Below are 24,262 nucleotides of genomic sequence, written 5' to 3' on the forward strand. Positions count from 1 at the left end.
AAGGTACTTTTAATATAAGAAATATTATAAATAAATACTCTAGTTTATTATAATAAACTTTTATTTTTATTTTATAACAAACATGTTCATCTTTTATTTAAAAAACACCCCCTAACCCCCATTATTAAATACCGTAATTGAAGCGCCGAAGGTTAGTGTTAAGCATTCAGAAATAAGGTTAGTGATCTAGGGTTAAAACTAGTTATAAAGTTACTTTGCAATATACATAGTCATAAATTAATATTAAAAAGTGGTATTGGATCAATATCTGTTGACTTTATTGACTAATTTCCATGTTACTAGGCAACTTATTTACATACCTATAGATATGGTATTGAAGACATCAAGTTGATTGATTTTGTTCTTAATAATGAATACTTAAAACTTGGAAAATAAATTTAGGCCTATCTTTCATTGCAAAATAATTGTATTTTCTCAAGTGCTTAAATTTATTTACAGAATACCATAACATAAACAAGCTTTTTAAAAATTTTTAGTCTATGTCTTTGTATGTCCGGGCTAATTACTGATTCAAAAACTAATGTTTCAAAAACGCTTGTAAACTAACTTTGTTTAAAAAGAGCCTTTGAAATTTGAAACAAACTAATTTGAATTCAAGTTATTAAGCAAAGCAAAATTACTTTCTACGCATATAGGGCGAGCGCTCATTGTCGTGCGACCTGTTCATTTTTTTTTCACGCTTGTCTGCGCATTGATTTTTATTTTATTTATTAAATTATATTTAATACTGATATCATGCACCTGTCGCCACTGCTCGTCACACTGCGCCGATATATTTTTACCTAAAATTTAAAATATCAAAAGTCAAGACCTGCCAGTGCTTCAAAATTGCTTGCAGTAGTTGTAGCAATGGCTCTGGTCTCAAATTTTTTGTCCTGTAAGGATTAAGGAGACTGATAATGATCAGTCTATTTGAATTGCCCACTATGGGGACAGGCCTCCCCCTGATAGGGGATAGTGGATTGTTATGGGGAATGTGAATGAATTTTTTTTATGTATCTCCACATCAAACACTATTAATAAAAAAATACAGCCTTATTGTATTGTTAGTGGTTAACTTATGTGGTTTCAGATCATAAGGTGCTGGATTGGACTTACAGATACCAAGTTATTTTCAGTTAAAATTTTCAGCTCGTAGTTGGGAAGTTGGTGGTATTACACCCCGTGCCTCAGAAAGCATTTACTCGTAGTACGTTCAATTCACGAAGACGCGCCCTACTCTTTGTTGTGAGAGGAAACCGTGGGGCATGGAGAGTTCAGTTCGAACATCTCATTGTAAAACATTGTTGTCTCGTTGTTGTAGAACTTGTTGCTTGGTAATAGAACTCACATTCTTGCAGTTTACATTGCACACTTGCACTGTATGCTATTGCTAAAAAAATTTCAAAATATAATCCTTAACTTATATCAGTATTCCGGGTAACCAAGGACGCCCAACAGCAGCACGGCCTGCGACATGGAGACTACCAACGGTACCGCGGCTACTGCTCGCGCCGCCTCAGGCGCTTGCGGAAAGTGCTCAAAATTCCTCAGGTACAATTATTAATACTGGTAATCACTTATTGGAAATTCGACCATAATCCTCTAGCAGAAGTTACATAAACAAATAAGTAATGAAAAATGTAAAAAATAGTAAGAGCTGTGAAAATCCTGTCTCTTTCGTGTAAAGATTTATATTGGTATAATAGTATATAACCACCAACATTGTCTGTTGCAGAAGATATATTTTTAAATTAAGTTATTGTACTTATCACTAATTTAATTTCTTAATAGAAAGAAACTGCACATTTGAAAAAATCGCAATATTTGATTTATTTGAAAATATAAAACAGAATTTAGGTTTCTAATTTATACATTTAATTAAGAATTTGTTTTTATTCTTTTTTTTTGTTTATGACAATGCATGGCTGATGGCTTGTTCATTTAGTAATAATTTATTTAATTTATATCATATATTTTGCCCTATCATGGAAAAAGAGTCCATTATCTGTCTGTCAGTCAAGTCAATTCATTTCATACTTTAGTATGGGATTGTTACCAAAGCTACTGAGAGAATCCTGCGAGTAAATCAAATTAAACACTCTAGCTTAACCTCCACTTCACTTAAACTAAAAAATAACAATAAAACGAAAAAATGTAGCGAATTAATGAAAATAAAGAAAAATCCTTATGTACGATTTTCCAGTCAAAACCGATTCTATTCTTTAATAGTCCTATTTTTTAAATAATAAATTCGATACAAAATTGACATAGATAACGTATTCCCTTCTTCTTCAGGGTGACAGGCGCCACTACCGTCGGCGTGACGTCACAGCCGCCCACCTGACGGGCGCCAGCTCCGAGAGCCGCCTGCTGTGTGTGCCGCTACTGCAAGCGGAGCGGGCCTGGGCGCACGCCATGCAGCTGAGACAGGAAGCCAACACCGAGCCGCGGAAGAGGTTCCATCTGGTCGCGCGACTGAGGAAAGCGTGTGCCCATGCGCAAATGCTTCTGCAACTTTGTGAGGTAATTGGATGATTCATTACCCCACTTTGTAGACCTTGTTATCAGGGATTAATTACCCCACTTTGTAGACCGGGTCATCATGGATAAATTACCCCACTCTGTAGACCTTGTTATTGGGGATAAATTACCCCACTCTGTAGACCTGTTATCAGGGATAAATTACCCTACTCTGTAGACCTTGTCATCAGGGATAAATTACCCCACTCTGTAGACCTTGTCATCAGGGATAAATTACCCCACTCTGTAGACCTTGTGAACAGGGATTATTTACCTAACTCTGAAAAACCTTGTCATCAAGGATAATTTACCGCACTCTGTATCGATATCAATTAATTCCTGATCTCGTCATCAGGAATTAATTACCTCACACTGAAAATCCTTGTTATCAGGGCGAAATTACTTCACTCTGTAGACCTTGTCGTCAAAGATTAATTGCCCCACACTGTAGGCCTTGTCATCAGGGATAAATTACATGATGCAAATGATGTCTACCGTTGTTTATTATTTATGTGCAGCAAAGCGGCGCGTGCGACGCTCGCACGCAGCTGGAGGCGGGCGCGTACGCCGCGTGGCTCGGGGGAGTGCTGCTCCTGGAGCTGCAGCAGTGGCGCCCCGCGGCCGAGAGCCTCACGCGCGCGCAGCTCGTGCTGGAGAAGCTCAGCGCCGCGCTACCGGAGGACGAGCGCCTGCTGTACAAACAGAAGGTGACACTACTGATGTGTGTAGCATAGCTCGCACGCCGCGTGGCTCGGGGGAGTGCTGCTCCTGGAGCTGCAGCAGTGCCCCCGAATAATATTAAAAATTACTGATGCCACGCTTCGTGTCGTATTGACTCGAGAATGTCTTCGTTTTTGAATTTTGTGTTTGGAGCAACTTCCAACTTTGACGTGTTCCGTGCGCGTGCGAAAAAAACATGCTATATTATTTAGAACTTTTGAAGGGGAACATTACCGTAATACATAGATTTTGTTTAACTCGCAACGGATTCTCTCAACGTTTATTGCCACATTTTTCTTTATCTAACTCCGCTTCTATTTGTCATATATATATATATATATATATATATATATATATAACATCACGCTACATATATATAATAGCCTTTCTTGATAAATGTACTATTTAACACAAAGATAATTTTTCAATTCAAACCAGTAGTTCCTGAGACTAGTGCGATCCTACCTAAAAATAGAGACACACCTTCAGGTCTTTAATATCTTTATATTGTACAGGTGGAAGAATTAAAACCCAGCCTCCGCTATTGCGCGTATAACATCGGCGACGAATCCGCTGCTGGAGACCTCGTCGCCATGCGGGGCCAGGGGCTCATTGAGAATTTGGACACGCTCATGGCTCAAGCTAAGTAAGTTTTAGCCTGAATCATCTCCATCATAATTCTGTTGTAATGATCCATTTCAAGGACGATGCCTCCCTTCTTATTATTATATCATCATCATCACAACAGTTGGTCGTCCCTGGCCTTTTGTAGGGACTTCCAATTTGACGGTCATATTTGATTTAGCCAGAAATCATCATAATCATATGATCCACCTCTAGGGCAATGCCTCCCTTCTTATCACCATCATCACATCAGCTGATCGTCCACTGCAGGACATGGACCTTTTGTAGATAACTTTGGTCATTCACTGCAGAACATGGCCATTTGTAGATACTTCCAAACATCCTTGCGATTCGCTTTATGTCGTGAGTCAACCTGGTAGGGGATTTTTTAAATTAAAAAACAGCATCTTAGTATTTTGTGTTTTTGCTTAACAGAGAGTCTCGTTCCGGCGTGATGCACGAAGTGGAATGGCGCGGCCGCCGCGTTACGGTGCGCCCCGAAAAAGTACGCCTTTTCCTCATCGCTCTGCAAGATTTGGACAAGTCAGTGGCCAGCGCACAGTCCGTCCAAGCCAAGATCGATATCCTCGAAAACGTACTCATGGATTGCAAGGACGCCATCACTGCCATCAAGGATGAAATCAAGAACGACCCCAAACTCAAAACCGCAGGGGACAATCAGCAAGTGTCCAGCGTCAACTACTTGTTGTCGTATCTTATGTACCTCCGCCTCGTTCGCACTATCGAGAGGAACAACTTGCTGGTGCAACAGGCGGAAGAGGCGCGCAAGTACAACACTCAGATCGACGGCAAGAAGGTTCGTCCCCAGGACTTGACGAGACTTTACGAGATCATCTTGCAGAACTACGTGGAACTGCAGCAATTGCCGGGCTTCGAGAACGATGCCGCCTATCAAAACGAGATCGAGAACGAGTTGAAAGCCTACAGGGCGTTCCGGTGCTATTACATAGCGCAAGTCTTGACTGCCCTCAGACGATTCAGGGAAGCACTGGCCATGCTTGAGCGTTGCAGTGTTTATACCTCCGAATCTTTGAAATCTAAATTGCTGGACAAGCAATTGCTGGAGAAGTTGCGCGTGTTGCAGAAGAACATCGAGAGTTGCAAGTTCGAGGTTCACGCGGACTCTGTTCTAGAAGACGACGATGAGGACGAGGAGTCGAAGTACACGAGTGGAAAGTCATATAAAGACAAGAAGCCGCTCGTGGATCGATTGGACGATTATCGTGAGGACTCCCAAGTTTTAACCAAGAACCCAAACATCTTCAAACTGCCCCCACCGATGGAAGCTGTGCCTTGCAAACCCTTGTTCTTCGATTTGGCGTGCAACTTCATTGAGTTCCCCAATTTGGACGACAAAACTGGTGTAGCGAACAATAAAAAGCAGGGCGCCGGCCTCACTGGTCTTGTCAAAGGTTTCTTGGGCTGGGGCAAGAGTGACAAATAATACGAATGTCCTTCTCTTGGTGTTGATACGAAATACATTTGTGCTCAACTGTTTGAGATGTTTTTTGTTTTAATTTAACAATTTTTTAAAACTTGAAATTCATTAGCACAAAACTTCGCATATTGGATTTGAGAGTACATAACAAAATCTAGAACAGATAAAAGTTTCTTAACTGAAGGTCTGTGACGCCTCTAAACTGTATAAAAAGAAAAGATTTGATCCTTTGTTTGAATTAAATATGCTCTGGATCTACTGAACCGAATTTGAAAATTCTTTTACCATTAGAAAGCCATTTTGTTTGTGTGTATCTTAGGCTATATTTTATCCCCGAACAGGAACTACTCGGGTGAATTCGCAGGGCGTCTGTTATTTGAGTATAAGGACTTGCTCAGGTCAGTCTAGGTCATTGCTAAGGAAGGTGGGTTGGGGTATTAAGGTTAAATTTAGTCAGAAAACACATGTTAATGCTATCGCAAAGGAATTCAGGGCGTTTTAATGAAACCAACAAATTATAGAAATAACAAAAAAAATATTCAACACAAACGAAAGATGTCGTTCAATTTTAGAAGTACAAAAATATAGTAACTTTCAAACGAAAATATTTTACTCAGTGTAACATTAACTTTTACATACATTAATAATTCCGAGCATGTAATAGTCATAATAATTTAGATATGAAATTTTGGAAATAATAATTTTCATCTTACGGTCTATTCAGATATATCACGGTAAGGGTGTCGGAAAGAACAATGGGGATGATGACTAGGTTTGAATATATTGATTTTTATGATACATTCGAGTAAACAAGGTCAATGTTAACTAATATAAATATAAAAAGCAAAGATTGTCTGGATATTTGAAAAAATAAATGAGATTTTAAAATTTCAAAATATATTAAAAATCTTTTATCGTAATTAGATGATAATTCATACAGTTTTAGCTTCTTTACATTAAATGTGACATTTTTTTTTAATCAACTATAAACATAAACGCACAAATAACAAAAATATTAGTAGTTTTGTTTGACCGCCCATACAAATCTAACGATCATTATGTACCTACGACGTCATTAATTCGTACCATTTTGTATGGAGCGTTACTCAGGGATACGCTGCAGCGTCGCAAATCTGACCCTTTATATCCCTGTAGCTCCGAAAATAATTATCGCAGATATCCTGTTACTTTTACATACTCCTAATTTATATACAATTTAAAAACTGTCATCATCCCTTTTTCTTGTATATTTATATAAACTGATGCAGAATGTCTATATCCATGATATATATGAATATATGCATTTTTGAAGTTAATCCAAGTAATTTGTCTTTGAAGACTAGTGCTACAATCATTATTACAAAATAAAGGAAAAAATCATAAATATACACTATTCTCATATTAAATATATTATCTTAATACATAAAATCACTACAAACTTGTTTGCATTAAATTGTTTAGTAAGGCTTGTCCAGACCGGATGCGTTTCAACTATCAGTGTGAACATATTACATACACTATGTTTATGATGTTCATATATATAATTTGTATGAAGTACAGAACGTGCTAAATCAAATATATAAGCACCATTGTGTGGATATTTCTTTTCTGTTTAGTGATATCCATCCAAAGATTTTTTACTATTAGACATGTTACGTGCCTAAAAAGTCACCACAAAAAAATATACGAATTTAGCTAATCTACACAGCGCACACATGCATAATTTTGTGTTTACTTAGTAAAAATCAAAAAGCAATCATTTATTTCAAGTAGGCTCAGTAGTAGTGTTTACACTTCCTGAACATACAACTCGACATTTTAGACAATATGTAGGCATTATTTGTTTAAATAACTTTTACTATGCGACTAAATGAAATCAAGACAATTAGTCACTTTTGTTTCGACGCGGCAGTGACATATCTAAAAGTATAAAATCTTTGTATCTATATCATTCGTTATCATCTTTTAACGTTGACAATCTTAAACATCGTTTGATAATTCAAACAGACAAGAAAAATCTTCATTTTTTAATTAAAGCATAATTTAAATATGCCATCAAAGAGTTGTTTACGTCCATATATGCGTAACACGCATTAGATGAAAAAATAATGTATAGTATTCACCAAACTTCTAGTGGCAGTTTTGAATGTTTTCATACTGTGACTATCGCGTGCCCGTAAACTCGAATTACCAGCAGCTGCTGCGAATCACTAAGGAATTGAAGCAGTTGTGCAGTAGTGCCGCTAGATGGCGCTGTTTCAACTCCTTAGAAATTTGCGTTTACGGTTACGCGATAGTCACAGTATGAAAACATTGAAAACTGCCACTAGGCAGCGAAGCGAATTCGTAGTTCGGTACATATACTTTACATACTACGAATAAAAAATAGTGTAACAAAATGTATGGCCGGTATCGTCAAATAGTACCTGTTTTTGTTTATTGCTTCAATCCACGCAGTGAAATAAAAGGGGATTAAAATTAGTATCTATTGAAATCTCGCTCATAAACTAGACACCCGTATAAACAGCTGAGATTTACCCTGGGTAGTAAGTATGCACAGACCATAGACCACATAATGTTCTATGTGGTGGTTCCAATGATATTTTCCACTATTAGATATGTTACGCGCCTACAAAATCACCGCAAAGTGATACCGAGCGCAGCTATTCTACATAGCGCACACATGCACAGTTTTGTGTTTACATACATGTATATATATAATATATAGTTTTTATATATATACATGTATGTAAAACTAGGCTTTTCAGACAATATTTAGAAATTGATATGCTAAATTTCGTTGTTTACTATGCAACTAAATGAAATAATAAGACAATGGGGATGATGACTAGGTTTGAATATATGGATTTTTATAGTAAATTCGGGTAAATTAGGTAAATGTTAACAGTTTTAGTTTCCTTACATTAAATGTGAAATTTTTTAATATTTGAACTATAAACATAAACGCAGAAATAACAAAGATATTAGTAAATTTGTTTAAACGCCCATACAAATCTAACGATCATTAATTGCCTACGACGTCATTAGTTCGTACCGTTTTGTATGGGGCGTTTTTCAGGGATCCGCGGCAGCGCCGCAAATTTGACCCTTTAAATACCTGTAGCTCCGAAAGTAATGATCGCAGATACCCTGTTACTTTTACAAAATTGCTTATTATTATTGGGCGCTTTGTGCCTCAGTTTCTGTAGTGATTTAGTCTGTGTTATTTTTGATGTATGCAATGTAACATATGTCAAAAAAGTCAGTACACAATAATTGGACTAGAATTTAATTTACAACAGTTTTGACGCAGCAGTGACATATCTAATAGTATAAAACATCGTTGGATGGTTCGGTATAAAATATCATCGCCATGTTTAAATTTGCTACGTTCGCTACACTCCACTTAGTATCACATAGTGACCACAGAATCTAGTAAAGATAAGTTTACATTTATTCTTTTTTATTATGATGGTATTGCTTAGCTTGTGATAGTAAGGAAATTAACGCGTTTGTGCATGAGAAGGAAGTGCGCATTTAGAAATTATTTTCTAATGCTATAAACACGCTATTGCTATGTGAAAAGCATAAAATAAATATTTATAAATGCCTTTTTGCTCAATCGCAGACAATTGTTTAGTTTACACACACAAACACGCGTTTTCTTTCGTTCTGATAGCATTACTACCACAATCAAAGCTTAATCATGAAATAGAAAATCTACAATATTGCAATGATTTGTATACATTTTGCAATCTATATATCACATGAAATGCAATAAGAACAATAAAAATAATAACAATTATTTCCATTTATGGGAATCTATATGCTGCATAGAAACCGATTAGCAATATAAATTCAATAAATTGGGTTCCGTTTGAGGATTTTTAAATATAAAATATGTTGGAAATACGAGAATCATAATAATCAAATCAACCGTCATATTTAGACAAAATGTCTATTTTGTAATATCCAATCCAAGATAGGTCTTCCAATTTTAATATTGAGTACAAAAAAGTTTTAATATCGGTTATAATTGCATTTAACAAGACGAAAGGTGGAACGGGAAGTCGCTAACACGTTACCTTGTTTTATATTGTACACGTTGACATTGTGAACACAAATACAAATTTATCACAGTCACTAACGCGACGAGAGCGCCGGCCAGTGCGCCGTGTCGTGCGCTATGGCGTCGTCGGGAGACAGCAGCTGGCCACAAGTGGAACACACCTCCAGTTTAGAGCTAATGTCCCTCCCCACCACCAACTCCTGCTGTTTGGCAATATCAGGCAACAGAGCCACCAAGTTCGGGAACACACTTTCCAATTGGGACCCTAAAGCGGTCTTGCAGTGTTCGAAGAACTCATCAGCGCTGATGATGCTGTCTCGGAAGGCTCGGGACGCCACCTTGAAGTCCTCGACCGCTGCGGCCTCGCCCAGAGCCGCCGCGAACTGCTTGACTAGAGCTCTGTTCCGCTGCTCGAAGTTCGGCGGAGGGATGTACGAGTGGACGGGCGCTGGGAACGTCTGTCCGGCGGAATTCGTGAAGGTCATTCCGTCACACGGAGGTCTCTTTTTCAACCCCGGCGGGGCGCTCCCGTTCTGTACAATTTTGCTCGCAAAATTGTCCTTTTTAGGCACAGGCGGTTGGTAGCTATCTGCCGCCCGGGGGTTCAGAGGCGGATACTCCTTGGGGGCCAAAGAGAAATCCCCATTTCCAGCGTTCCTTTGGACGGTTGGAGTTTCGTTGAACGTTTTGATCTTCCTGTCTGTCTCGAGGCTGTTGTTGTTGTTGTTGACGCTGGCCGCGATGTGCTCTTTCTTGATGTTCAAATCGTTGAAGCCGTTCGTGAAGCTGTAGTCGTTGTTGTCCAGATTGTTCAAGTTTTTGTTCTGCTTCTTTTTGTCCTTCTTTGTCTTGTTTTCATTGTTGTTGTTCGATTGTTGGTATGGTTGAGGTTGAGGTTGGTGCGGTTGGGATTTCTTAGTTTTCGCCTTGTTGACGGGGAGTGTGGGGAAGTCGGCGACGGGGTTGAAGTTGTTCTCCCGGATGGTCACAGGGGGAGGGTCGGGCTTGTGTTTCCCCTTTTCCTTGGACTTGGAGACGGTGATCCATTGCGGGGGAGCGGTGGGCGCTGAGGAAGAGGAGAGCGCAGGGAACGCCTCGGCGGAGCCGTGTTGAGTTTTCTTGGGCTGGCTGTTTGATTGGTTGCTCTTGAACGCTCGCATCTCATCACTGTTGATTAACGTGACCTTGAAACAACAAAAGTGTTCTCAAAACATAATATGTATGTTAATAAATAAAATGAAAAATCGGCCAAGTGCGTGTCGGGCCATAGAAAGATGCAATTTGGTGTGGGTTTGTATATTACATCTATAAAGCGGTAACTATAAACTTCCTCCCTGCCAATTTCATTGTTGTACGTCAGGAGGTTTCGGATATTTCGTGATGAGTGCTGTAATATATTATTGCAGCAGGCAGGTTCTGCTGAGAAGAAACTGGCAAGAAACTCAACAGTTGCTCTTTTTAAAAAATCATATAATATTATAATTTACATTTGATGACAACATTACAATTTCATAGAGTTTTACTTCCAGTGTGAAAGTAGAAGCTGATCCAAACGGCCTCCAAGCATCTTTATCATTGAGGAACTCATCAATGATGTAGTAACCTCGACTAAGTAAATGTTTTTTGACACATTGCTTAAAGCTATGTATTGGCAGGTCCATCACAGTCCCTCTTTGGAGACGTTATGCAAAATTATTTTATACCTGTGTCTAGTAAGACGTGGGTTTAAATCTCCTTTTCGTTTGTACAAATTAATATTTTGTCTTACATAGACTATACTGTTATATATATATATATTGACTACTGTTCGTATACCTATTTCTTTAAACTTTTGACGAAGGGACTCGCGTGATTTTAATTTATACATTGCTCGGATTGCTGTTTTTCCGCCCCTAATTGCACTACCCCAATATGATACTAGTAGGTGGGTACCTTAGGTGCCTGTACGGTGCCGGCGCCGATGCTGGGGTGGTCATCTCTCGCGACGCCGAGGGACGGGAAGTCGTCATCAGACAAAGCTTGCTTCTTCTGAGAAGAGATCGAGATCCGGTTGCCGCTGGTCTGAGTCAACCGGAAGTTGCTGGCGCTGGGCTGAGTGTGAACTTGGATTGAGACACTAGGTTTGGACGCTGGAATGAGAATACATTCATTCTAAATCATTATCATAATTATCAACCCATATTCTCTCTCTGTCTTTGTCCATAAACATAGAAATAATTTTAGAATTTAAACTATCGTGAGTGTTATTCATATTAATTGATTATGAAACACGGCTAAAACTCACGTAATATTAGTTCGGCAAATGCAATAATATCTATATATATAAAAATGAATTGCTGTTCGTTAGTCTCGCTAAAACTCGAGAACGGCTTGGTCTTGAAATGTTCGTGGAGGTATAGGGAAGGTTTAAAAGGTGAAAAAAATCAAATAATTTCCGGGAAAACCCTAAAAACGGCCCTTTTCTATTTCCCATACAAACGTTTAAGAGTCAAGCGGTAGGGGTAGGGTAGGGTAGGGTAGGGTAGGGTAGGGGTAGGGGTAGGGTAGGGTAGGGGTAGAGGTATAGAAGGGTAGAGTAGGGATAGAGAATAAGTGCACTTATGTCAAAACGAAGCTTGACCGGGTCCGCTAGTATTACATATATTTTTTAAATTGTCTTTTTACGACCTTTCAGTATCAAACTCATATTATTAGGGTAAAGTAAAAAAAACTTACCCAACCCCACCTTTTTTTAATTTACGGACGCCATTTTGAAAATTTATATAGCCTATGTCACTACCACAACTCTAACGAACTCAATGACACCTCACATGTTAAAATCCGTCCAGCCGTTAGGGGTATAGGGCGTGCCAAAGAAATGGACATACATACCTACAAACACACATACATACGCTCGAAAAACATTACCCTCCTTCTGACGCAGCCGGGTAATAAAAATGAGGGTATACATCAGCCTCAATAGCTCAACGGTAAGAGCGATCGCACTCATCGAGGGGTCGTGGTTCGATTTCCGCCCTGTTGGTCTATTGTCGTACCCACTGTTGATACAGTATTTCTAGTTGGAGGGGAATCAAATCAATCAATCAATCAAAAATCAATTTTTGTAGCCAAATTTCAAGTAGGCTCAGTTTACAAGCACTTTTGACACGTCAGTTGACTATTTGTAAAGATTCTACCACCGGTTCGGAAGGCAGGTTCTGCTGAGAAGATACCGGCAAGAAACTCAACAGTTGCCCTTTTGATATGAAAAAGTCATACAGTATTATAATTTACAATTGATAACAATTACAATTTCTTATAGTTTTACTTCCTGTGTGAAGGTGGAAGCTGATCCAACGGCCTCCAAGCATCTTTATCATTAAGGAACTCATCAATGTTGTAGTACCCTCGACTAAGTAAATTTTTTTTAACATATTGCTTAAAGCTATGCATTGGCAGGTCCATCACAGTCAGTCAGCATGAGAATATTGGGCAGACAGATATTGTGATAACTACTTGTTTTTCTCTTTTCAGTTCATTAAACAGTCGGGTTTTTTGTTTCTATAATATATATTCATTTAATTTCTGTGTTGGTAAACAGTAGTCTCAGACCAATAATAGAAGGACCTGTATCGCACTCATAGTCACGAACAAAATTGTCTGTCATTTTCTGAGGAAAACGAGTTTAAATTTGGTATATATCTTATACTAAACTAGAAGTTATGGCCCGTTTTTTACACAATTCAATTACACAAAAAAGTATTTTTTCGGAGCTCTTTAACCGAGGAACACGATTATAACTATTTAACATCGATTCTATAGAGACAGTATTTATAATCGCATTAGATCGTTGATCATATACTTTGACAGAAAAGTAACGTCTAGCGAGGCAGGTCCTATACAATAATTGGTCTGAGACAGTAGTCATCAAGACCATCAATGAGCGACTCACAGTTCCGCAGCACGGTGGCGGCGACGGGCTGCGCGTGCGCGGACGGTGCGCGCGGCGCGCTCGGCGCGTTGGAGCCGTCCAACGCTGGGAAGTTCTTGTCGTTGCGGGTCAGCCCGCCCGCGCCTGCACGTGGACACATAACAGGATGGGGATGATGACTAGGTTTGAATATATTGATTTTTATGATACATTCGGGTAAATAAGGTCAATGTTAACTAATTTATACATAAAAAGCAAAGATTGACTGGATATTTGCAAAATAAATGAGATTATAAAATTTCAAAATCTATTAAAAATCTTTTATCGTAATTAGATGAAAATTCACACAGTTTTAGCTTCCTTACATTAAATGGGACATTTTTTAATAAATGAACTATAAACATGAACGCACAAATAACAAAGATATTAGTAATTTTGTTTGAACGCACATACAAATCTAACGATCATTACATTGTAATACGACGTCATTAGTGCGTGCCATTTTGTATGTGGCGTTATTTCAGGGATCCGCGGCAGCGCCGCAAATCTGACCCTTTAAATTCCTGTAGCTCCGAAAGTAATGATCGGAGATACCCCGTTCCTTTTACCAAATTTGCGCTACTATTAGCGTACTCTTAATTTATACACAATTTAAAAAACTGTGATCATCCCTATTATGTAGGCTAGAATATTATATAATACTAGCAGACGCCCGCGACTTCGTCCGCGTAAAAATCGATGTCAACTTTCAACCCCTATTTCACATTCTATTTTGCAAGTTTTATAACTTATACCTAATAAATAGTCCACTTATAATTTTACATTTACAAATGTACCTAGACAAATTCAGCGTGATGCTCGGTCAAAAAAAAGGCAGACAGACAGACAAAAAATAGAAAAATAGGCTTCAGTAACGATCCCTTACCTCTACCCTACTCCTACCCTACCCGTACCCTAACAGTATCCTACCCCTACCCTACCCGTACCCTACGCTACCCGTAATCTTCCCTTTGCCTACCCCTTAGATAGTGCTAGGATAGGGGTTGGCCCTACCCTTACCCTACCCCTTACCCTACCCCTATCCTACCCTACCCCTAGCCTATCCCTACCCTACCCCTACCCTACTCCTACCCTAAACTACCCCACCCTAACCTACCCCTACCCTACCCTTACACAACCCTTACCCTACCCGTACCCTACCCGTACCCTACACTATACCTTCCCTACCTTAGCCCTACCCTTAGCAAAATCGGTCCAGCCCTATGAGCGTGGTGCGATGACAAAGGGAAATAGAGACTTCTATGCTAAAATTATAATGAGGTAAAGTTTGTGTGGTTGTCGGAGGTAATCTTTGGATCTACTGGACCGATTTGGAAAATTTATTTACCAATAGAAAGCTACGTTATTTGCGAGTGTCATAGGCTATGTTTAATCCCCATATTCACACGGGAACGGGAAATACGTAATTGAAAGCGCGGGGCGTCATGTAGCGGAATTTCTGCGTCTTTTAGAAATTTTGTATTATCTCCGAAACTATTTAACTAATTAACATACTGTAAAGGGCAAATCTTATCTCCATAATATCCTTGTGATTATTCAATAATTTATTTTGATAAGGATTCAAGTTAAGTAGTATAAATAATGACGCAAACCTAAGTATATAAAATTAATATTTTTTAAAACACAAAAGGTACTATATCTGCTAATATATAGAAGATAGATATATGGTGTCGCGGACTTTTTTGTAGAACTTTTAAAGATACAAAAAGCCTCCATACATTAATTTCAATTTCACACAATGGTTAAGGCAGCGCATGCGAATAAGTCTGCTTAAGAGGATTTTCGTTCCGACCTCTATGACAAAAACTGTGTTAACTCGGCTAATATATATGATACCAATATAAAATATAGCCTATAGCACTCCCCGATAATGTAGCATTCTACTGGTGAAAGAATTTTTGAAATCGGACCAGTAGTTCCGAAGATTACCCCATTTAAAAAATGTGACAAACTTACAAACTTTACCTCTTTATAATATTAGTATAGATTAATTAAATTATAACACAGGTAGAGCTCTGGGTTCTTGATTCACCAATCCTAGATACAAAGAAGTAATTCTAGATACACCAATTTTTTTTTTTAATATGTAATTTCTGCGACATGGCGATCTGCTCATAGGCAATAAGCCATTCACGTATCTGATATCATCATATCATTCAAGGATTTCTTCAAGAGCTATTTTGCTGCAGATTCCCTGTCAGCAGCTCCCCCTTTGGCTTGTTATGGAAATCTGTTCCACAGGTCGGGAATGCTGTGTCTTTGTAGCCGAGCAAAACGGAGTCCCCCCTCGCGACTCAGAGCCCGTGCAAGCTCATTTGTGTGAACTGTCAGTCTCTTCTGATACCTCAGGCTGCACTGGGATATTTCTTCACGTACAGTTTTTATGTCAATGTTGTGGTACATGTACTTGTTGCTGATGCATCGCGGGATGCCAAACATTGTTCTTAGTGCTTTATTTTGGAATCTTTCCAGTATTTTGGTGCTCGTACCTCGGAAGGCGCGCGCGGGCCCCGCCACGAGCGGCGCGGGCGCGGGCTGCGCGGCGGACAGGCGCGGGAACTGCTCGTCGCTCTGCGGGTTGATGGAGGGCTGCGGCGGGGGCGGGGGCGGGGGGCTCGCCGGCGTCGCCTGCACCTGACGATCCCTATCCCTATGTACATAAAGTTGCAACTTCACTAGCCACAAACAACATTGCCACAGACAGGAAAGTTAATAGACACATTGATAGTATTTGTTGTAGGCAACGATCTTTTATGTTAACTCTGTAAGGGGTAATCTCTGCAATTCGACTTTATATCAGAAAAACAAAATTATATTTAAAATACACACCTGGGCGCCCTCTGCACGACGGGATGTGGAGTGATGTTGAACTGCAACTCCAAAGTCCTCGCTTGCCTCGCCGCGCCGCGCGGCATGCCCTTCCCGTGGACGGTTGCCTTGTGAGCTGCGGCGAGATGGTATGTTGTAGTGCACACTTGAGTACTAGTAAAACTTGACACAAAGTTATTAGTAATGAATCGATAGCAGATAATATAGCAAACTTTGCAGCAATGTCGCAGTGTTGCAAGATATTCTGTTGAGTTTTGAGAGTACCATCTTGCTTTTCCTATTGATTGACAAGACTATCTCATAGGATACTGTAGATAGAGAGAGATAGAGATAAATTGGAAACTCACACTGTTGAGTTACAAAATACACTGTCACAATACCGCTACTGGGCGTGCGACGCGTAGTGCAGGTCGGGCCCTGTGCCACTCACTGACCTTTGAGGTCGATCTCACTCCTGAAGACGGCGGTGAGGTGCTGGCCCGCGCACTCGCCCTCCTCGCACAGGTGGTGCTCGGCGCGGAAGTGCTGCGCCAGCGCGGCGTGCGACGCGTAGTGCAGGTCGGGCCCTGTGCCACTCACTGACCTTTGAGGTCGATCTCACTCCTGAAGACGGCGGTGAGGTGCTGGCCCGCGCACTCGCCCTCCTCGCACAGGTGGTGCTCGGCGCGGAAGTGCTGCGCCAGCGCGGCGTGCGACGCGTAGTACAGGTTGCGGCCGTCGGCGTCGCACAGGTGGCAGTACAGGTGCTCCTTGCGCAGGTGCCGGTACAGCTCGTCCGCGTCCATGAACCGCTCCTCGCAGAACTCGCACAGCGGGTGACCTCTGCAGCCAAAATAGTAATTCATCAACAAAATTATCTACTGTAAAACATACACATATCCTCGGGCACCCACAAAATACACACACATTGCACAGTCACACACAAACAATATAATACGTTATATTTTATTTGGTAACTAACATTAGGCACCTGTGTTATGGTCATACATTGGTTATAAACTGTCCATCACACAACTCTTCCACGGTGGACCGCTTTAGCCTCTTTCTTACCAGGCGTTATTCGCAATTTGGCAAGACTATTTGTGTGATCTTGTAGCCTGCTTTTCTGTTTTATGGCATTGTTTTGTTATTTCTTCATTGACTATCAGCATTTCAAGGTATGCGTGCATGTCTGCTGTTTTAATGAACCAGGGGGCGTTTAGTATTGTATTAGTATTGTGCGGAATACTAAGTTCTGGTATCTCTGGAGTATTTCTATATAGGAACGACGGGTTGTGGCCCACAGCTCTAAGCCTTACGTCCAGATTGGTTTTAGAACGCTCTTTCCAATGAGTAAATTTTTATAAAACGACAGTCTACAGTGACTGCCGAGTAGCCACATTAACGATCTAGAGCAAATATGGAACTCTTCTCAAAAAGACCAAATTTCTTCTTAAAAACCAAAAAAATTGTTTTTGGTAGGATTTAATTGAGATAAATGAGTGAAAGCAAAAATTAGTAAAATGCAATCCACAATTTCGCAATAACTGGTGCTTCCAAAAAAAAAACATATAAAAAAGAATGCCTATAGAGTTTCACTTCAGAAATGACAAAAGTATAAAAGTAATCTTATTTTTCCTGAGTTAAGCATGTGCCCAAAATCACCCATTGGAACCATCCAACAAAGGTTAAGTCACTGTCATATTTATTTTAAGCAAGCATTTTGGTTTCTATTAAAGAATTGTAAGAATTTTTGCCTCTTTATTTGGTTTCCCCAACTAATTTTGATACAGGATCCCTCAAAGGCACACCACTGATCTGGTAATTTCTTACCTGTGGGAGGTGTCGTCGACATCTCCTTTCCGTCTGTGGTGAGCCAACTCCTGCCGAGTGTAGCACCTACGCTCGCTGGTGAAGATCTACACCAATGAAGAACATGCATAATTAACTTGTAGTAGAGACTTTTGTACCAAAGCTCTTCTTGGGATGTACTACCGCTAAATAGTATTATGTTCCAGAACACGGTTGCAGGTTGCTGCTGAAATTAAAGGCACATTTTTTTTTTATTCTTTACGAGTTTGACTACAATCTCACCGGATGGTAAGTGATGATGCAATCTAAGATGAAAGCGGACTAACTTGTTTCTACACTTGTTCTGTCCCTTTCGGTTTCTTCACGACATCGTATCGGAACGCTAAATCACTTGGTGGTACGTCTTTGTCGGTAGGGTTGCAACTAGCCACGGCCAAAGCCTCCCACCAGCCAGACCTGGACCAATTAAGAAAACCTCAATCGGCCCAGCCGGGAATCGAACCCAGGACCTCCGTCTTGTAAATCCACCGCGCATACCACTGAGACGTGATGTTAATTCCTCAGGTTGTTGGATGCAAGGAAACTCTATGTACGAATATGACGTATTCCTTGTATGCTAAATAAAGTGTTGCCCTAATTAATTAAACAAGTAAATAATTAAAAAAATAAAAAACCCGATTGCCTAACCTGCTCGCACCTAATCATCCTGCTCGCGTATTTTGTGTATTATTATTTATAACATTTTACTAATTGTAGTTTTTTAACCTCGAAACCTTCTTTCTTTAGCGTCTCACAGTAATCGTGTTGTTTTTTTTTAACTTCACCTATCTAAGAACACTTGGATTAATAAAACGCATCTAACGATATCTTAATCACGTAAATCCGTTCAGCGTTACTTTTTAACGTCGCTACTACTGAAGCGATTTGGTTGAAATTGGGAATGGAAATAGATTTTACTCTGGATTAACACATAGGCTACTTTTTACCCCGAAAAAATCCATGGTTTCTCGAGATTTGCGAAAATTGATGATTTTGGTGATATAAATGCTTGTTACTCTTTCACGCCTCAACTACTGAACCGAATTAGCCGAAATTTGGTATTGAGATAAATTATAGACTGGATTAACACATAGGCTACTTTTTATTCCGGAAAAATCCATGGTTCTCGAGGGATTTGTGAAAAACTAAATTCCACGCAGACGAAGTCCGCCCGCTAGTTCTCAAATATTTCTTTAAATGACTTCTGTTGTGGTAATGTACATACAAACATACAACTTACAATTAAAATACCATTGATTATACTAATTCCAATAAAAATGTGTAATTATGAAAATTCAACAGAACAAAGTGATAAAAAACATACATACAGTCGAACATAGAACCTCCTCCTTTTTGGAAGTCGGTTAAAAATAGAAATTGAACTTGAGGTATAGTATAATTGATCTCTCAATAAAGCATCAACTTTAATCATAATAGTAATGATGAGATTTATTTTTATCAATACAAAGTAAAATGGGCCATCCATTATTATCTATTACTTTTTTATCATACCGCAATAAATATTTTAACTAAGCAAATAAAAGTTGTTTTATAAAAGATAATTCAGTTATCTAATCTCTACTATTATACAATGTACCTGGAGTGTTTGTATGTATTATGTGATTTACAAGAGAAATGTACAAATTAACAAAATGTATACCTGGGGTTAAATGAATAAACTTTAACACAGGGGAGTCATTTAAACATAATAATTTTTTGGAAGATATGTTATGTATGCTATACAAAGTAAAAAACTTTTAACATAGAGCTAGTTAGCATATAAATCCATATGCTTTTTGATAGCTACAAAACTTTATGTATTCTTACAAAATCAAGTGTTCTACTTGTGATATCTTGGATATTACATATGAAACGGATGAGAAAAATATCTTCATTCCCTGGATTAACGTGCAGGTGCCAGGTACATCGCCTGGTAGAGAGAAAATCACAGAGCAGAGTCCTGGACTTGTGACTACAGGATGTCATCATCATCATCATCATCATAATGTCAGTTGATGGATGTCCACTGCAGAACATAGGTCTTTGGTAGGGACTTCCAAACATCACAATACTGAGCCATCTGCATCCAGTGAAGACCTGCAACTCACTTGATGTTGTCAGTCCACCTGGGGGGGTCGACCAACACTACGCTTCCAAGTGTGGGGTCACCATTCCAGCACCTTGGGTTCTCAACGGCCATCAGGTCTTTGAACTATGTGCCCCACCCATTGCCACTCCATCTTCGCGACATGTTGAGCTATGCCGGTGACTTTAGTTCTTCTGATAAATTACCACTCCCCTCCTACACTAGTGTTGTACAAAGAAACAATTTTTCTAGATGTAAGAGACCAGACCAAAATTTTAAGATTTAAGATTGATGTTAAATGTAGAGTAGTCTTTAACAGCAACCTCTTGCTTAGATAAGTCCTATTTATATGTGTTTTAAAGACAATATTTTGTGGTAATACAAACCTTTAAATGTTTAACGCAGAGATCACAGTAATATTGTTCGTGCACCTTCCTCATATGGTCATTGAGCATACTGAATGTACGGAACGGAGGTATCTTCTCACAGACCTTACATCGGTTCTCAAGTAATCTCTCGTAGGCTTGCCTTATCTCTTCACTACAGAACCCTATCTTGTACTGTCTCTCTAATAGTTTGTCAGGAAAAGCTCTGTTGCGTAAATCCTTGTATGGTTGAACCGTGTTGGTAAACACCACCTGAAAATGAAAATTATATTTATATTGACTTACTGACATTAGATTTTCATTTTTAACCTACCTTACCTAGCTACTTTAATGATCTCACTGAAAGAAATTTTAATTATATTATCTTCTCTTATACATGAAATTAATTGTAATTATGTGTGCATATTACTTGTACATATTTTTTTTGTACATGTGTTGTACAAAACTTTAAAATTACTTTCAAATGATTTCTAATTTTAGTTGTGGTATGAAGTCCATCCTAATCTTTATCATTAACCTCTTAATATGGTTGTGATATATTCAACCTGCCAATTTTAATCTTTCATCCTCACATTGGATCAGAGTGGTGGGTCCAAGCTCCATATCCTATAGAAGAAAGGCCCGGTAGAGGCTGACAGGGTGACTGATAAAATAAGGGTGGTGAATGATAAAATAATATCAACAATGTCTTTATGCACAAATATATTTAAAAAAGTAAAATGAAGAAATGCAATTTGATTTTCTTTTTAAGATAGTTTCAAAATTGACTGTCAAGAAATAAAATTCAAATGATTATTGAATATTTTTTTACAAGATAGCAACATAATAACTAATCCATACTAATATATAAAGCTGAAGAGTTTGTTTGTTTGATTGAACGCACTTATCTCAGGAACTACTGGTCCGATTTGAAAAATTCGTTCAGTGTTAGATAGCCCATTTATCGAGGAAGGCTATAAGCTTTATATTATCCCCGTATCCCTACGGGAACGAGAACCACGAGGGTGAAACCGCGCGGCGTCAGCTAGTAATTAATATTTTTTCCTATCTTTGTTTTGAAAATGAATACTTCAGCAAAATGTGAAAGATAATAAGATCAGTAGTCATAACAAACAAGGTAACATGATATTATACAAAAGCATTATAAATTAGTTTCTCATGACATCATTATACATAAATAAATATACTTATACAATACACACATCACTACTCAGATCTAGTAAGCATAAAAACTGTGTTATGGGTACTAAGAAAGCAGATTTTATCAATTATAAATTTATATAAATTTATATTACATTTAATACTTAAATAATGTATAAATACACCTAGATACTGCAAAACACCCATGCTCACAAATATTTTCCAGTTTTGGGAATCAAACCCATGGCTGTGGATTCAGAAAGCAGGGTCACTACCCACTGTGCCAAATGGGCATCTTATTTATTGCTGTTACATGAAATAAGGGACTTCCCCTAATGACATTTGAAATAACAACCTGTTTTGTTATGAAAACAGTTTTCATTTTGATTACACAGAGCAAGAAAATTTGCCATGTTGATTTTATCACAGTATTAATAATCTTTTTTCTCAAATTAAGTTAACGACAATGGAAACATTACATAAACATAGGAAATGTAATATTTCAGTCCCACCCAGAACAATAGTTTTTGAGAGTTAAGTGTACTTTATATATTAAATAAATAAATAAAATTAAATTAATAAATCTATATCTATATTAATATTACAGAGGTGCAGTTTGTGGTATTATAGGAGGCAATCTCCACATCTACTGAACCAATTTGATTATTTTTTATTTTTATATAGGCTATATTTTATCCCTGTATGCTCATGGGAACAGAAAGTATGCAGGTGAAACGGGGCATTGGCTAGTGATTTGAATGTATATAACTAGTTGTATATTGGTTTTAAGTATATATAAGTAGTCACTTTATATGCTCTTAAATTGAAAACAGTTGATATTGCATAACTATTGATAATTTGTTGATATTGCATAATCATTTATTTTGTATAGTTATCACATAAATTAGAGTAGTATACTATGGATTATGATATGGCAATTTTATAGACTGAGATCAGAAACTGACTGAAGAAGAAAATGGATGGCAATCTTACCTTTCTATGAGTGCATAAACCACTTCAATAATGCAGTTTAGTAGTGTGATTGTTTTTTGGGGTAATACTGCCTTGATTTGTGATGACCATCTATACTAATATACAAAGCTGAAGAGTTTGTTTGTTTGTTTGATTGAATGTGCTAATCTCAGGAACTTTTGGTCCGATTTGAAAAATTCTTTCAGTGTTAGATAGCCCATTTATAGGTAGGCTATAGGCTATATATTATCCCCGTTTTCCTACGGGAACGGGAATCACACGGCGTCAGATAGAATACCATATTTATAAAGCAACACTTATGTTGCATATATGATAACAGTCACAGAGTTACACATTCACAAATAATTCACATTGCAAAGCACCAGAGTACAAGTTCATAGTAGCATGTTGTGTGCGTACGATCGGTAAACACCTATGCTAGGTGAGGATTGGGTATATCAACACAGTCCAACAGTAAAATGTTAATAGACAAAAGTTAATAGTCATTGATAAGATGATAATATTCAGGTCTCTTGTAGGTACATATAAAAGTTTACAAGAGAACTGTAGGCTCGTATGGGCCAGTAGTTTGTTATGACATACCCTTGAAAGATCTTGACGACAGATAGGACATTCGTTTTGTAGGCATAGAACCCGCATCCTGGTCGAACATTCGAAGCACACGGGGTGGTCACATTCCCCGACGGAGTAGTAAACGACCGTCTTAAAACATACTACGCAAGTAGTGTTGTCGTTCAGCTGAGATTCGGCCATGGTTACAGAAGATTTCCTATAATATGAAAGCAAAATTTTCAGTTACATCAACAAATTAAACTCCAGCTCAATATTAAACGGTAAATGACCTACCACAAATTGGATTCTTGGTACACAGATGGTAGAACAGAAGGGCGAACCAGCAAAAATCCTTGCTTTTCCAACACCGAATTGACAAAGTGAATTGGTGTACGCACACCACGGATATATGTCAATTGCAATTAAATGACATTGACATTGACAACAAATTACAAAAAAATGTAATTAGTCATAGACTAATTGCGTCTATGATTCGTCGTATCGCTAAACACTTGTGCACTACATTTACTTACAATCCGACAAAAAAATTGGCATAGAGCATAATAGATTAGATTCTAGTTAGCAACTTCTGCTTAGCGAGTAGCGACAACACTAATTTCCATATTTCTTTCAGCCATATGTATATGTCAATGTCAAACTTGTCATTTGTCAAACAATTTTCATTTGGATTGGATTGGATTATGGATTTTTCATAAATTATAATTATAATTTCTTTTCTATGAAAATTGAAGAAGGTGAAGTGAAAAAAGTACAGATTTTAGAATCTTTGTATCTTTAAAGGCAGAATAATTTAGAATTTTGAAGTAATTCAAGTTATCACACAAACATTTGATTCATCAAGACAATAAATAATTAAAAATAAATACACCTGTGACGAGTACAAACTCTTATGGGGCATGGATGAATTTGTCAATTATATTTTGCTGATTTTAGTGATTCTTCCAGTTATACTGTTCATAAACTTATGGGCAGGTATAGGTTGGGAGTTGTTTGTAAATAATTAAATGAATGAAAATGCAAAAGAAACAAACCATATGAAGATTAATTATTGTATCTCATT

At 38.3% G+C, this 24,262-nt stretch overlaps 2 protein-coding genes across 2 annotated transcripts; one reads left to right on the forward strand and one right to left on the reverse strand.

The window, feature by feature from the left end:
- Positions 1 to 1,432: 1,432 nt before the first annotated feature.
- Positions 1,433 to 5,385, forward strand: LOC112044777 (signal recognition particle subunit SRP68; the record flags this gene model as incomplete). Its single annotated transcript, XM_052884302.1, is given in 5 exon segments — positions 1,433 to 1,554; positions 2,299 to 2,526; positions 3,042 to 3,230; positions 3,759 to 3,889; positions 4,303 to 5,385. Coding segments are annotated over 5 exon segments (1,700 nt in total), but the record flags the coding sequence as incomplete, so codon positions are not given.
- A 408-nt stretch (positions 5,386 to 5,793) lies between these two features.
- On the reverse strand, positions 5,794 to 23,631 carry LOC112044761 (E3 ubiquitin-protein ligase ZNF598). Its single transcript, XM_024080716.2, has 10 exons — positions 23,476 to 23,631; positions 23,212 to 23,398; positions 20,497 to 20,748; positions 18,007 to 18,092; positions 16,778 to 17,016; positions 16,195 to 16,309; positions 15,855 to 16,015; positions 13,327 to 13,449; positions 11,328 to 11,524; positions 5,794 to 10,579 (listed from the first exon to the last, which is right to left on the reverse strand). Exons 2-10 carry the CDS (start codon positions 23,380 to 23,382, stop codon positions 9,470 to 9,472), a joined length of 2,454 nt encoding a protein of 817 aa, XP_023936484.2. The 5' UTR covers positions 23,383 to 23,398; positions 23,476 to 23,631; the 3' UTR covers positions 5,794 to 9,469.
- Between the last annotated feature and the right edge of the window lie 631 nt (positions 23,632 to 24,262).

This window comes from Bicyclus anynana, chromosome 11 (genome assembly GCF_947172395.1).
Source record: "Bicyclus anynana chromosome 11, ilBicAnyn1.1, whole genome shotgun sequence".
Taxonomy (NCBI): domain Eukaryota; kingdom Metazoa; phylum Arthropoda; class Insecta; order Lepidoptera; family Nymphalidae; genus Bicyclus; species Bicyclus anynana.

Bases quoted from the DNA above. Each gene is read 5' to 3' on its own strand.
- LOC112044761 (XM_024080716.2), bottom strand. From the start codon at position 23,382: ATGGCCGAATCTCAGCTGAACGACAACACTACTTGCGTAGTATGTTTT. The intron at 18,093-20,496 runs GTTTGTATTACC...TCATTGGTGTAG, and splicing joins TCTGCGTTAAACATTTAAAG to ATCTTCACCAGCGAGCGTAG. The intron at 13,450-15,854 runs GTACGAGCACCA...GTCCACGTGCAG, and splicing joins GCCCGCGCGCGCCTTCCGAG to GCGCGGGCGGGCTGACCCGC.